This window comes from Phocoena sinus, chromosome 5 (genome assembly GCF_008692025.1).
Source record: "Phocoena sinus isolate mPhoSin1 chromosome 5, mPhoSin1.pri, whole genome shotgun sequence".
NCBI lineage: Eukaryota > Metazoa > Chordata > Mammalia > Artiodactyla > Phocoenidae > Phocoena > Phocoena sinus.
The window spans coordinates 45,805,187-45,821,428 of record NC_045767.1 but is presented as its reverse complement, the minus strand read 5'-3'; the positions used below and the strand labels follow the sequence as shown (position 1 = coordinate 45,821,428).

Here is a 16,242-nt window from a genome sequence, read left to right as displayed (position 1 = left end):
AATAATAATGGTGAGCGTGGACAACCTTGTCTTATTGTATAATCCTTTTTATGTGTTGCCTGTTTCTGTGTGATAGGAGAGTTGGCCCTTGAACAATGTGATGGATAGGGGCTGGCCCCTCATGCAGTTGAAAATCTGTGTATGACTTATGGTCAGCCCTCTGTATTTGCATTTCCACATCCAGAGATTCAACCAGTCACAGATTGTGTAGTACTGTAGTACTTACTGTTGAAAAAATCCACATATAAGTGGACCCGCACAGCTCAAACCCATGTAGCTCAAGGGTCAACTGGATTTTTGTCTATTCATAATGGATAGTTTTCATTTCGTTTAGTAGTTTTCTTTTCATGTAATTTCTTTGTCCAGGTTTGGTATCAGGCTAATATTGCCCTCATAGAATGAGTTGGGAAGTGTTCCTGCCTCATCTCTTGTTTTGGAGTTTGTGAAGGATTGGTTTTAATTCCTCTTTAAATGTCTAATAGAATTCACCAGTAAATCTGTCTGTCCCTGGGCTTTTCTTTGTGACAAGATTTTTGGTTACTAATTCAGTCTTTTTACTTGCAGGTCCAGGTTTTACTGTTATTTCTTGAGTGAGTTTGATAGTTTGTGTCTTTCTAGCAATTTCGGCATTTCATCTAGGATACCTAATGTGTTGATGTATAGCTTTTTTCTTTTCTTTTTTTTTTTTGTAGTATTTCTTGATTACCTTTAATGTTAGTGCTGATATTGCTTCCTTCATTTCTGATTTTACAAACTTAAGTGTATTCTGGTTTTTATTCTTGGTCAAATTTTTGATCTTTTCAGAGAACCAACTTTTGGTTTTATTGCTCTTCTCTGTTGTCTTTCTATTCTCTATCTTATTTTTTTCTGCCCTAACTTTTTATTTATTTTCTTCTCTGTGCTTGCTTTGGGTTTAATTTTTGATTTGTTTTCTCTTAAGGAGGAAGGTTAGGTTATTGGGTTACTGGGTTGAAATTTTTTTAATATATGTGTTTATTGCTATAAATTGCTCTCTAAGCAGTGCTTTAGCTTCATCACATAACTATTGCTGTGTTGTTTTCCTTTTCAGTCATTTGGGAGTTGATTGGTCTTGAGCATCTTCTTCCCAGTTCAGTCATTTGGCTGTGGAAGACTTCAGTTCCTTTCCTTGTGAGCCTCCTCAGTGCCGCTCACAGGACAGCTTTCTCCAGAGTGAGTGATGAGAGAGCAAGAGGACAGAATAGTGTGGGTGGGGGTCACAGCGAACACCAGTATTCAGAGTATCCAGGGTATCCATATTCTTTTATAACCTAATCTTGGAAGTGACATACACTTCTGCAGTATGTTATTATTAATCACACATTCCACCCTTAATACAATGTGGAAGGGACTACACAACCCTGGAAACCAGGAGGTGGGAGTGGGAATCATTAAGGACTGTCTTGAAACTGGCTACTACAAACAACTCGCTAAACTCTTGAATTAGATAAATTTGGAAAATGAAGAGATAGGGCAAAAATAAATTATGTCTATCTTCTTGGGGCATACCATTTCCATTTGGCAACATATTTTCTCTTCTAGCCCAGGGTTTGTGAGTTGCCTGAATTTTGAAACCATCTGAGTTTATATCCCTGGCCTAGATCTTTAGTTAACTCAATGTTTTTTTATAGTTTTGATAATTTGCACAGGTATTCTAGAAGGCTCGCTAATCAGCAGCTGAGCAGCATTTTCTTTGTCTCTTTCTCTTTTTTATCTTGTTTGTTTTTTGCCAAGTCCTTTGGTCTCACACATAGACTATTCCCAATATAAACAAAAACTGAGTAGATGAATAGAATAAAGTAGCATTATCTATTCTGCTTTAAACTTAGCTCTAAACTCAATTCTAAAGTATAGCCCTAGTCACATGATATGTCTGATCATATTTCTGTTGTTTTTTGATAAATATAATTATTTTGAATTTATAAAGTGATATTAGCCAATACATTACAGGATAATTAACCAAAATACCTAGAAGTAAATCAATATCTCCTTTTAACACATAATTCAAAGCAAGATTAGGTTTGAAAAAAGATGGAAAAGAGTGTTCACAGATGCCTTCAAGGATTCCTGGAAGTAATAGTCAAGAAATGGTATAAATTGGTAATCCTTATGTGTAACATGGAAATTTCTCGTTTTGTTACAAATCACTTTAGTTGGGTTACATGTGCTAATACTATTTATTCTGGAGCACGGTATATCACATGGGCTTAGAAATTATGTCCTTTGTGTTTTCCCAGCTAGTTAATAATTTTACATATTAACCTAGTTAGTTAATATTTTTACTTATTTGACATTTTATGATTTACGTAAAATATAACTTCTTGGCCTGCACCTTTTTGTTTCTCTTGTTATTTTCACTATAACCTAAGATAACAGTGGAGTAAATGTCAGCTATTAAAATGACAAGTACAGGAGTTCAGTATTTTATCTACAATCTCATATAACTTTAAAATATCCTGTGAGCAAGACTTATTATGACTTCCAAGGTTCTATTATCATTTCCATTTTTATGAACAGAGAAACTAAAACACAAAGGGGTATGTAACTAGCCTGAATTCAGGAAGATGGCTAAGATTTCAATCTATAGCTAAGTCTTTCTTTTTTCATTAAAATATAGTTGACAATATTACTTTAGTTTCAGGTATACTATGGAGTGATTCACATTTGCATGCATGATGAAATGATCACCATAATAAGTCTAGTAAGCAACTGTCCTCATACAAAGTTAATACAGTATTATTGACCATATTCCTTGCATTGTATATTCTCATTTATATGTGGACTTTAAGAAACAAAACAAAAACAAACTAAGCTAAAACAGACTCATAGTTACAGAGAACAAACAGGTGGTTGCCAGAGGGGAGGAGTGTTGGCGGATGAAATAGGTGAAGGGGGAAATTAAGAGGGACAAACCTCCAGTTATAAAATAACTGAGCCACGGACATGTGATATATACAGTTGACCCTTGGACAACGTGGGGGTTAGGAGCACTGAGCCTCTGCACAGTGAAAAATGAGTCTAACTTTGCAGCGGGCCCTCCATACTCGGGGTTCCACATCTGCAGACTGACCAACCATGGACTGTGCAGTACCGTAGTATGTATTTATTGGAAAAAATCCATGTCTGTGTGTACCCGCACAGTTCAAACGCGTGTTGCTCAGTGCTCAACTGTATAGCCAAGTCTTTTTTTCTCGTACTCAGAAACAAATAGTACCTCTTTTCCCTGCTGGGCTCAATGAGAAAACATTCTCAAATGTTTTTTCAGAATTCAGTGTTCTTTGTTTTGAAAGAGCTAATGTAATGGAGATGTTTATTATGTAACATCTCCAGCAGGTCCAAAACAGCACCCTGTGATCAAATATATTGATATTTCTGCAGGACCATAAACAGATTGATGTTGGCTGAGGTCACATTTTGCTATCAGATATGGTGGAGGTAGTTTTGTTGCCTTTCCTCACCTTTAAATAGTATGTTTTCTAATCTTCTTGCATTTTAGAATCATGGATCTATAAAAGTAGATGCTAGTTGGAGGACTTGCCTTCAGATCTCTTAGACAATTGCTCCAGCTAATACTGAACCCCAAAACTAAGGAGACTCAACCCTTCAGTCTCAGACAGCCCAGGATCAGGGCAGGCCTGTTCACACAGCACTGATCTGCCTGGGGAAGAGTTGAGGCATTTAAGGAGCAGAGGAGCATGTTGGTTTGGCCAAAAAGTTCGTTTGGGTTTTTCCATAACATCTTACAGAAAAACCCAAACAAACTTTTTGGCCAACCCGTTATCTCTAGAAGTAGGCCCACTTCTAAGAGGAAGAAGTGTGGAGCCTAACCAAATACACTTAGTCATCCTTCCTAGTTCACCAATCATACTGCCTCTGAAGGGGCAGAGTAAATAAAAGGATTGGGGTGAGGCCAGTAGTGTGTGTGTGAAAAAAGCCACCACCATCCAATATTAAAACTATTTATTACTTATTATATACTGTGTTTATAAGTGGTCTGTCTTTATTCCACACCTCTTACAAAATCATTCAACTGTTTTTACCTCTTGTACAGGTTTCAAGCAGAATTGTATATGACTGCTGTCCTTTATTTTGGTTGTAGCTGACCAACATGTTTTGGGACCAAGGACTGATTATGACCCTCAGTAGTGGTACTGCTGTTTTTATAGGGGAATCTTAGTAGATGTGCACTGAAATATTTAAGAGTGAAATCTCATAATTCTGCAATTTACTTTCCAGTAGTTCTGCAAACCAGTAAAAGTAAAAAGAAGGTGAATGTGGCAGAATGCTAACAATTCTTGAATCTTGGTAGAGGCTGTCTGTGTCATTGTAGTGTTCTTTATTTTTTTCTTTCTGATTGAAATTTCTCAATATGAAAAATTGAAAAAAGAAAAAAATCCTTAATGATGACATTTAGGCTATATATGAAGTGCACATTTGACAGAATTGAAGAATTAATGGTAATAAATAGTTACAGAGTTTATTTTCTTTAATAGTTAATGTGTATACCTACTCTATTAGGTTAAAACTTGCTTGGTTACTTATATATACAATTTATGTTCACATACTAAGTGTCTTAGTATCTTGTAGAATACATTTGAATTAAAACTCTGAAAATAAGCTGTCTGTTTTTATGTCTAGTTGTTTATATTTTAGTTTGGGACCAAAAATATTTATTTTTCAGAAACAATTAAAAATGCCAAGTTTGGGGTTGATGTATTCTCATAATACTAATTAAATCAACACGGTTTTTGTTGCTAAGTCCTAGAAACCATTTGCAATTATGGACTGAATCTGAGACTTGTGAAATCATTAATTTGTAATTAAGATAAATTTAAACATAGGTATTTTGCATTCTCTTTTTTAATTCTTATTATATTTATTTCTTCCCTAGATCTTCCTCAGAACTGTGATCCTAACATTCCCCTAGTTGCTCAGGAATTAATGAAAAAGATGATACGTCAGTTTGCAATTGAGTATATTTCAAAAAGTGGTAAAATTCAAGAGAATAGAAATGGTTCAATTGGACCAAGTCTAATATGTAAGAGTATCCAAATGAATCAAGCAGAAAACTCCCTTCAGGAAGAGCAGGAAGGCCCCTTAGACCTCACTGTGAATCGAATGCAAGAACAAAATACTCAGCAAGGTAAGATTTGTGTGTGTGTGTGTGTGGTATGTGTGTGTATGTGTGTGTGTAACATATAATTTTATGTTTTAGTATTCTTAAATATATATAACCTTATATTCACAGAGAAATTTACTTCAGAAGTAATATTACTTGTAATTAACCTATGTAGTATGGACTAGAGAGAAGTGCTGAATTAGAGCTTTTGTATTACATTTGACTTTGTTTATAAAACTGGAAGTGAGAGTTTCTCTCAATGTTTTTTCACAGTAAAGTGTATGGTGAGAGAATTCTAGCAAGCAACCTAAAAGGAAAGTGTACAAATAAAAAGATATATATGATAAAAATGTATTTTTGTAATGTACAGCTGAGAACATTCATTAAGCACTTGCTGTTCAGTTTTTTGCACTTAGGTGAAAGATAAAAAGAAATAGATGACTTGTATTCAATTGTTTATGATGTAACTAGGGAAAGAGAAAAGTTAATGCATGGGATAAATATAATTAACTATATGGAGATACATTTTTCATAAGAAGCATGAATGATGAGGCGGTATTGGTCTTATCTAATTGTTAATTGAAGGAAGAGTTGTGATTCTCAGAGGAAAAGAAGGAAGACCTTAAAGTGCTTGTGGAGGATGCCAAACAAGTGTTTGCCTGGAGAAGAGACAACAAGTAGCTTTTGTTAATACAAGTTAAGGATAGTGTTGTCGGGCCTCAAAGCCAGAAAAAATGTCAGCATTAAGTTTGATTGCAGATGGCAATGTGGTGTTGGAGACTGTAAAGAAGAGTACACTAGTCAGTGTTTAAAGAAGATAATCTTTTCACTGTGTAAGACATTAAAATTGAGAGAGGCTGAAATATGGAAATACTTTTCTCTGTTTGCTTCCCTAATTGTAGGTTGTTTGAGTTCATTTATGTAGTAAGATCTGAGAAATTTGAGATAATAATTAGGTAGGTTATAAGACAGAGAAAGAAATGTTGAAGATGATTTTGATGTAAGTCTTAAGGACAAAAATATATCAATACATTGAATTTTGGAAGTTAGAAAGCATGGGATTTTTAGAATTTTTGTTTGTCTTGCTTTTCCATGTTTCATACCCTCTTATATCTCTTCTCCTTTGTGGGAGGCAGTTCAGTGTTCTAAAGAGACTAAAACATAGGCTTTGGTATCTGTGACAGACTTGTGGTTGAAATCCCAGCTCTGCTACTTAAGTTACATGAATAGTTAACTTTACCTATCAGAGCTTTAATTTCCTCATTTGTTACTTGGCAATAATAATAACAAACTCACTGGAGCAATATGAAAGTTAAATATAAAGTAACCAACTCATAAAAGATACTCAGACATTAGTCTCTCCCTACTCTCTACCTCCTGTTCCCTACCACCACAGAAGAGAAGGCTTGGAAGTAACATGGTAGTTATCTGTAAATATTTGTATGGCTCTTCCACTAAAGTAGGACTGAACTTTCTCTGAATGGCCCAATGAGTAGAATTAGGATCGCTACCTAGAAGTTAGGTGGAAACAGATTTCAGGTCCATATAAGAAAGAATATTTCTAAAGATCAGACATTTTTTTTTAAAGGGGAAAGGGGAAAAGATTCCCTGGTTGCCTTATCATTAGAGGCATTCAAAAGCATCAGATGAGTGGTTGGAATAGATGACATTTTAAAAGTAAATTTCCAGTCCTTACATTCTGTGATTCTATGAATTTAAGTAATAAGGCAGACCCAAGTATATGTAGAAAATAAGTAATGTAGTTACTTATTTAAATTATTTTGATGTTCTAGGCAAAGTGCACAAATATATATGTTAACATTCTGAGGCTGAAAAGTCATTTAGTTTAGTGTGGTTTGTAGTGTATAAAGCAAGGGAGAGAATGGTAATAGGTGAGGCTAAAGAAATAGGTAGGGGTAAGATTGTGAGAAAGCCATGTAGGAAATATTAAGGATTTTGACTTTTCTTAGGGCCCTAGAAAGCTGCTAGGTTTCTTTAAGCAGAGAGTAACAAATCAGATTTTCTTTTATAAAACTATTCTGCCGTGGTATAGATTGGTAAGCTCTAACTTTGTCTACTTGCATACCAAATTTTTTTTAATGTAGCACATGTATGTGTGTATCTATACACACCAGTACCTTATATGTACTAATATTTCCACAAATTAAAATTTTTAAGGTTGAAATAAAGATGTTGTAAACAATTTTTAAATGTCTTGCTAATCGTGGTGACTTCACCCCCAGTATCTTATTACACAGTGTAGACTTTGGAGCGTTTCATTAGTAATAATACAGGGTATAAATCCTTATTTCAAATGGTTTCTTAAGAACTAAAAAAACTTTCGGCCTGACTTCACTGTTCATACCTTATAGTATAATTAATAAAATGCTCATACTAGTAGTAGCAGGATTAGTTCTGCCTTTGTTTGTCTATTATTTGCTAGTGCTTTTTTCACATTATTCTCACTGTAATTTTGCAACAATACTCGTTTAAGTCATTTGTTCATTTTGTGATTTATTTTATTCAGATTAGATGCTGTAATCTGTAAATCCAGTAGATAATCTAGCCATAAATAATGTAGATAATTTATGGATTGTCTGACCTATAAATCTATAGAATTATTAATCCCAAATGGTTTTACAGGTAACTTTATATAACCTTAAGGCAGTAGATAATTCTTATCTTTTACAGACTATTTTAAAGAATAGAAAAGAGAGAAATGTTGATATAATCTTTATCAAAACAAGGCACAGATAGCAAAAGAAAGAAAATTTGCAAGCTAGTCTTATTTACAAACCTAGGTACAAAAATTCTAAACAAAATGTTGGCAAATTGAATATAGTGAATTATAAAAACATTATAAATGTTTTTATAAATGTTTATAAACATTATAAATGTTTATATAAATTATAAATCATAAAAATATTATAAATCATCTGTGGGGAAGCACAGATGATTCTGCATTTGAGACACCTTTATGATTTTACACATTACCAAAAAAAATCAGCCATATCATCCTAATAGATACAGAAAAAATTTACAAAAGCTGACACATTTATTATAAAAAATGCTTATCACCCCAAGAATAGATGAGTACTTCTGCTATGAGGGACATCATAACCAAATGATTTAAAGTAACGGACATGATAAAAATTTTCAGCATTTTATGAGACGTCTTGACTCATGTAACGTGATGAGAAAAAAAGAAATATGAAAGTAAGCAATAATAAGTAATAGTTATAAGGAAAGAATGAACAAAATTGTGGTTACTTACAAACAGTATGATTGTGTATATAGAAAATATGAAAGAATATCTATGTAAAGTTTTAGAACTGATGAAAGAGTTCAGAAAAGGTACTACTCACAAGGTTAGTATGATAACATCCAATTAGAAAATCCAGTTTTTAAAAAATCTTCTACAATAGCAACAAAAGCAGGAAAAACATTAAAACACCTAAGAATGAAGCTAATAAACTAAGACCTTATGGAGAACATTATAAAACTTTATTGAAGGTTATAAAAGAAGACTCCCAAAATGAGTGATTATATTTTAAATGAATGGGAAGACTCTAGAAGATAGCAGTTCATCTTTAATGTACTTAATAATTCAATGTCATTCTAGTCAAAATTCTGATAGGGTTTATTGTGAAAAATGACTTGCCAATCATAAAATTTATGAGTAAAACTTAAAAGAGCCAAGAATTACCAAGTCAACGTGGTGAGGGACTTCTCTAAAACATATCAAGACTTTGTATAATAATTCAAACAGGGTGCTATGGGCCATATACAAATCACTAGGACATATTAGCAAGCCCAGAAGAGATGTCATTATAAATCACCAGGATGATGGCCTGTTCAGTAAATAGTTCCAGGGCAATTGCTTACCCACTTGGAGGGGGAAAAAAATGGATCCCTACCTTACACCGCTCACAAAAGTAATTTTAGTTGGGTTGAAGGGCTAAATGTTAAAAGCAAAACTAAAAGTTAGAAAAGATAAAGGATTATATCTTAATGAATTTAAAATAAGGAAGAATTTCTTAAGATGCAGAAATAACAATCCATGCAATAATTGTGTAAATTTGTACTAAAATGTAAAACTTAAGTGTTACAAATGTCACTGTGAAGAGAGTGAAAATTCAAGCCTCAAATTTGGAGACAGTATTTACAACTGATGTAACTAACAACCATTTAGCTAATCAAACAGAACTATAGCCAATGAGGAAAACATGACACCTTAGAAAAATAGGCAAAAACAGTTATCAGAAGATTACAGAATAACCAAATAAGCAAAGTAAAAGATGCTCAAAAGAATATCCTGCTCAGCTTTCACCCCAATATAGGGTTCTTTTATTCTGTCATATAAAAGATGGTAATTCAACCTCTGATTGACAATAAGTACATGCAAAAAATCGTTGTTTGACAGCTCTGACAATTAAGCTCCTATCTCTGAAACATCCACCCTTCATTTTATATTTCTTCCATCTGCAGTAATTATTTTACTCAATAGTACTGTAAATATTTGTAGAAATTATTATTATTTTTTTTTTTGTAGAAATTATTGTATCTCCAGACTTCTCTTTCCCATGCTAACCTTTAGGGTTTTGGGGTTTCTTTTCCATCTGCAACAATATGAGAAAATTTTTCCTTTTACTTATTATTAGTGCTGTAAATATTTGTTGAAACTATTTTGTCTGTCTAAACTTCTGTTTTCCATGCTAATCTTTATATAGCTTCTCTAATTGTTCTTCATAAATCAGTTTCCATACTTCTCATTTTCCTTGTCCTCTCTTCCACAAACTGTAGACTGACTTAAAATATTGTTGCCCTGAGAGATACATTCCTGTTTGCCTCTCCATTGTACCTTCTAACCAGGTATTTCAAATATTAGAGAGATTTCTTTGTGCACTTTCATTTCTGCAGATTTGTATAAATACTCTAAGCCTCAGAAACTGGGAGAAAGTAAGTTATGAATTCTTTTGTCCTGGAGCAGTAGCTTAAAAAACAGGTAGAAATAACATTAGCATAACCAAAAGTAATTTTTTTTCGATTTTAATCTGGGCCCAAAGTAAAAGCTTCTCCTGAATTCCAAAGTACAGGAAGAAGTTTGCAACTTACGGACCTTTATCATTATCGTGACAACCATGAAGAATTTACCAGTTTTGTACAAAACAAGATCAAATGTGGGCAGAGATGAAAGAGCAGCACTTTATTGGCCTTGTTGGTGGTGTTGTCTACCATGAGGTCTAGTGAATATTCTGGTAGAATTTTCATTATACTAAATTTCTCACTTCATTGTAATTGTTTCCGTGTTTTTCTCCCCACTGTAATCAACCTTTGGGAGCAGGAACCTGTGTATTCACTTTTGTATCCCCAGGGCGTGTATGATATATGACATATTGGATTTACTGGATTAAAAATCTTCACTATTTTCAAATGCTATTGACAGCTGAACTGAGAACTGATACTTGATCATTGGATTTATGGTTTTTTAGCAGTGAAATTTCTTATTTTAAACATATTGGATGGAAATTATCCTGAAATATCGTTATACTTTCTTAAACAACATATGGAACATTGTGTCATGATGAACATTAATTATTGCACTGACCTGTAATGACTTGACATTTTTAGAATTATTCTCCCTTAAGCTAACTGGCAACAGATTAAGTTAAAAATACTTTTAAGAAATTATTATTTCACATTGCTATCAGTAGGCTAAACTTTGGAAATCATGTCTCCTAGATTGAATAAGATTTTTTAAAAAAATAAATTATGTATGAGACATATAAACTAGGCTTCAGGTAAATTTTATATTTCATTGAATGAAATATATAAATTTCAGTGATATGTTTAATTGTTATTAAGTATCCTTTGTTGCTGCTGCTGCCATTCTAGTCTGGTTTCTTGGCTGAGATTAAGGTAGGTGACACTGTCAGCTGAGATGTTAAACTATAATTAAAAGAGCAATGTATCATTTTATGATATCACATATTATAAACTACACTGTTTATAGATGAAGTTTGTTGTTACTCTGTTAGGAAAATACTGAATAGTTTTGTTTTTTTTTTTTAATTTCAATTCAGAAGATATTTCCGTATCTACTAATGAAGGCAATAAAATTATCCATCTTGTTTTTCTATGTTGAACTTTTGTTTTCCAAGGCTGAAGACATATGGAAGAAAATGTTATGTTCCATGCTTGAGAAGATACCATATTTTAGTAAACCTGAAGAATAAAACATATCTAAATGATTCATGTCCCTTCTGATCTAACCTTCTCTAACTCTAGGGTTAGACGAAACAGGTGGTTTTTTAAAATTCCAAATCAAAGCCATATCACTCATCTGCTTAAAAACACTTAAAAAAAAAAAAAAACAAAACACACACACACACACACACACACACACACACACACTTTAATGGCTTTGAATTGTCCTTAGGATAAAGTCTAAAATCCTAAACTCACCAAGATCCAGATGCTACCTATCTATTCAGTCTCATCTTGCACCTTTCTTTAGTCTTCATATTGGTTTTCTCTGTTTGTTGAATGTCATATACTCTGGCTTCAGAACATTTGTACATGCTTTTGCCTCTCTGTAGAAGCCACTCTATCCCCTACCCACACCAATTTTTTCTAAATAAATTTTACTTGGTTTTTCTTCAGGTCTCCATTTAAACATCACTTCTCTAAGAAAAACCAACCCCCACACCTCCTAAATTGGATGCACACAGACATAACACATGCATTCTTACTAATTACCACCAAAATTGAGTTTCGGTCTCATATTTTCCCATAGCATCCTGTATTCTTTTGTAGCCTCATAACCCTTGTAATTGTTTCCACCATCTTATTTTGTTCTTTCTGTTTGTCCCATTTGTTAAGCTTTTTTCCCTCCTTTGTTATTTTCTTTTAGATTGCATTTTTTCTTTGCTAATTTTGAAGTTATATACTCTACTGCTGTTCCGTTAGTGGTTTCCATAGAAATTCTTTAATGCTCAGTTAACTCAGCAGTTAATGTAAGGAATTTTTCTTTTTTTTTTTTTTTTTGACTGCGTTGGGTCTTCATTGCTGCATACAGGCTTTCTCTAGTTGCGGCAAGCAGGGGCTACTCTTAGTAGTGTTGCGTGGGCTTCTCATTGCAGTGGCTTCTCTCGTTGCTGAGCACAGGCTCTAGGCGCGCGGGCTCAGTAGTTGTGGCGCACGGGCTTAGTTGCTCCACGGCATGTGGGATCTTCCCGGACCAGGCATCGAACCCGTGTCCCCTGCATTGGCAGGCAGATTCTTATCCACTGTGCGACCAGGGAAGTCCGGTAAGGAATATTTTAACTTCTTACCTGCCCTGACACGATAGCCATTTTATCAATGCTTTTGTTCTCTTTTTATGATATCACAATTAAAACATTGTAACTATTTTATATAATCAAGTTTTGTTTAGATTTACATACATGATTACCTTTTTCCTTTGCTCATTATTTGTTCTTATATCTCGAAGTGTCTTCTGGAATCAGAGATTCCTTTTTTTTTTAACATCTTTATTGGAGTATAATTGCTTTACAATGGTGTGTTTCTGCTTTATAACAAAGTGAAACAGCTATATATATATATATATATATATATATATATCCCCATATCCCCTCCCTCCTGCGTCTCCCTCCCACCCTCCCTATCCCACCTCTCTAGGTGGTCACAAAGCACCAAGCCCATCTGCCTGTGCTATGCAGCTGCTTCCCACCACCTATCTGTTTTACATTTGGTAGTATATATATGTCCATGCCACTCTCTCACTTCATCCCAGCTTACCCTTCCCCCTCCCTGTGTCCTCAAGTCCATTCTCTACGTCTGCGTCTTTATTCCTGTCCTGCCCCTAGGTTCTTCAGAACCTTTTTTTTTTTTTTTTTAGATTCCATATATATGTGTTAGCATATGGTATTCGTTTTTCCCTTTCTGACTTCACTCTGTATGACAGACTCTAGGTCCATCCGTCTCACTACAAATAACTCAATTTTGTTTCTTTTTATGGCTGAGTAATATTCCATTGTATATATGTGCCACATCTTTAGCCATTCATCTGTCGATGGACACTTAGGTTGTTTCCATGTCCTGGCTATTGTAAATAGTGCTGCAATGAACATTGTGGTACATGACTCTTTTTGAATTATGGTTTTCTCAGGGTATACGCCCAGTAGTGGGATTGCTGGGTCATACGGTAGTTCTGTTATTTTTTAAGGAACCTCCATACTGTTCTCCATAGTGACTGTATCAGTTTACATTCCCATCAACAGTGTAGTTCCCATCAACAGTTCCCTTTTCTCCACACCCTCTCCAGCATTTATTGTTTGTAGATTTTTTGATGATGGCCATTCTGACCGGTATGAGTTGATACCTCATTGTAGTTTTGATTTGCATTTCTCTAATGATTAGTGATGTTGAGCATCCTTTCATGTGTTTGTTGGCAATCTGTATATCTTCTTTGGAGAACTGTCTATTTAGGCCTTCTACCCGTTTTTGGTTTGAGTTGTTTTTTTGATATTGAGCCACATGAGCTACTTGTATATTTTGGAGGTTAATCCTTTGTCAGTTGCTTCGTTTGCAGATATTTTCTCCCATTCTGAGGGTTGTCTTCTCGTCTTGTTTATGGTTTCCTTTGCTGCACAAAAGCTTTTGAGTTTCATTAGGTCCCATTTGTTTATTTTTGTTTTTATTTCCATTTCTCTAGGAGGTGGGTTGAAAGGATCTTGCTGTGATTTATGTCATACATAGAGTGTTCTGCCTATGTTTTCCTCTAAGAGTTTTATAGAGTCTGGCCTTACATTTAGGTCCTTCATCCATTTTGAGTTTATTTTTGTGTATGGTGTTAGGGAGTGTTCTAATTTCGTTCTTTTACATGTAGCTGTCCAGTTTTCCCAGCACCACTTATTGAAGAGGCTATCTTTTCTCGATTGTATGTTTTTGCCTCCTTTATCAAAAATAAGGTGACCATTTGTGCGTGGGTTTATCTCTAGGCTTTCTGTCCTGTTCCATTGACCTCTTTTTCTGTTTTTGTGCCAGTATCATACTGTCTTGATTGCTGTAGATTTGTAGTATAGTCTGAAGTCAGGGAGCCTGATTCCTCCAGCTCCATTTTTCTTTGTCAAGATTGCTTTGGCTATTTGGGTTCTTTTGTGTTTCCATACAAATTGTGAAATTTTATGTTCTACTTCTATGAAAAAATGTCAGTGCTAGTTTGATAGGGATTGCCTTGAATCTGTAGATTGCTTTGGGTAGTAGAGTCATTTTCAAAATGTTGAATGTTCCAATCCAAGAACATGGTATATCTCTCCATCTGTTTGTATCATCCTTAATTTCTTTCATCAGTGTCTTACAGTTTTCTGCATACAGTTCTTTTGTGTCCTTAGGTAGGTTTATTCCTAGATATTTTTTTATTTTTGTTGCAGTGGTAAATGGGAGTGTTTCCTTAATTTCTCTTTCAGATTTTTCATCATTAGTGTATAGGAATGCCAGAGATTTCTGTGCATTAATTTTGTATCCTGCCACTTTACCAGATTCAGTGATTAGCTCTAGTAGTTTTCTGGTAGCATCTTTAGGATTCTCTATGTATAGTATCATATCATCTGCAAACAGTGACAGCTTTACTTCTTCTTTTCCAGTTTGGATTCCTTTTATTTTTTCTTCTCTGATTTCTGTGGCTGAAACTTCCAAAACTATGTTGAGTAATAGTGGTGAGAGTGGACAACCTTGTCTTGTTCCTGATTTTAGAGGAAATGCTTTCAGTTTTTCACCACTGAGAACGATGTTGGCTGTGGGTTTGTCATATATGGCCTTTATTATGTTGAGGTAAGTTCCCTCTATGCCTACTTTCTGCAGGGTTTTTTTCATAAATGGGTGTTGAATTTTGTCAAAAGATTTTTCTGCATCTATTGAGATGATCATATGGTTTTTATTCTTCAATTTGTTAATATGGTGTATCACATTGATTAATTTTTGTATATTGAAGAATCCTTGGATTCCTGGGATAAACCCCACTTGATCATGGTGTATGATCCTTTTAATATGCTGTTGGATTCTGTTTGCTAGTGTTTTGTTGAGAATTTTTGCATCTATGTTCATCAGTGATATTGGCCTGTAGTTTTCTTTCTTTGTGACATCTTTTTCTGGTTTTGGTGTCAGGGTGATGGTGGCCTTGTAGAATGAGTTTGGGAGTGTTCCTCGCTCTGCTGTGTTTTGGAAGAGTTTGAGAAGGATAGGTGTTAGCTCTTCTCTAAATGTTTGATAGAATTCACCTGTGAAGCTATCTGGTCCTGGGCTTTTGTTTGTTGGAAAATTTTTAATCACAGTCTCAATTTCAGTGCTTGTGATTGGCCTGTTTATATTTTCTGTTTCTTCATGGTTGTCTTGGAAGGTTGTGCTTTTCTAAGAATTTGTCCATTTCTTCCAGGTTGTCCATTTTATTTCCCTTTCTCTTCTTTGTTCACACTGCTCCCGGGGTTCAGCTTTGGATTTGGACCCGCTGTAGGTCGCCTGAGGGCGTCTGTTCTTCACTCAGACAGGACAGGGTTAAAGTAGCAGCTGATTAGGGGGCTCTGGCTCACTCAGGCTGGGGGGAGGGAGGGGCATGGAATGCTGGGTGAGCCTGTGTTGTCGGCAGAGGCCAGCGTGATGTTGCAACAGCCTGAGGTGTGCCCTGTGTTCTCCTGGGAAATTGTCCCTGGATCACGGGACCTTGGCAGTGGTGGGCTGCACAGGCTCCAGAGATCCTTTTAATAAAGGTCTACTGGTCGTAAACCTTTGGGATTATTTTTTCAGTTTCTTATTCTTATTTTTTTTTAACCGTGATCTTCAAAGAGATTTTTTTTCTGGGTACACAAGTCTAAGCTGACAATTATTATTTTCTTAGCACTGCTACCGTGATAGTGTCTTGGCTTCTATTTTTGCTATAACCACCCAACAAATCATCTTTTCTTTGTAGGTAATCTTTACACGCTTTTTGTTTAGCATCTCTCTCTCACTTTTCTCTCTGTGTTTTGTTTATGCTTTTTTGCAGGTTGTCCTGGATATGTTTGGGTATAGATTTATTTTTTTTTCTTTTTATTCATTTATTTATTTAT

At 34.7% G+C, this 16,242-nt stretch overlaps 1 protein-coding gene across 12 annotated transcripts in view; it reads left to right on the top strand.

Moving 5' to 3' along the window:
• The window catches only part of LCORL (ligand dependent nuclear receptor corepressor like), a 162,481-nt gene that overhangs the window by 99,862 nt on the left and 46,377 nt on the right, over positions 1-16,242 (top strand). For 11 of the 12 annotated variants that reach the window (XM_032631889.1, XM_032631890.1, XM_032631881.1 and 8 more), the window contains one exon: positions 4,910-5,161. In XM_032631889.1, coding sequence (XP_032487780.1) covers positions 4,910-5,161 — 252 coding nt within the window. Of the gene's footprint in view, positions 1-4,909; positions 5,162-16,242 lie in introns of those variants that run through there. The other variant, XM_032631892.1, reaches the window with a different exon arrangement.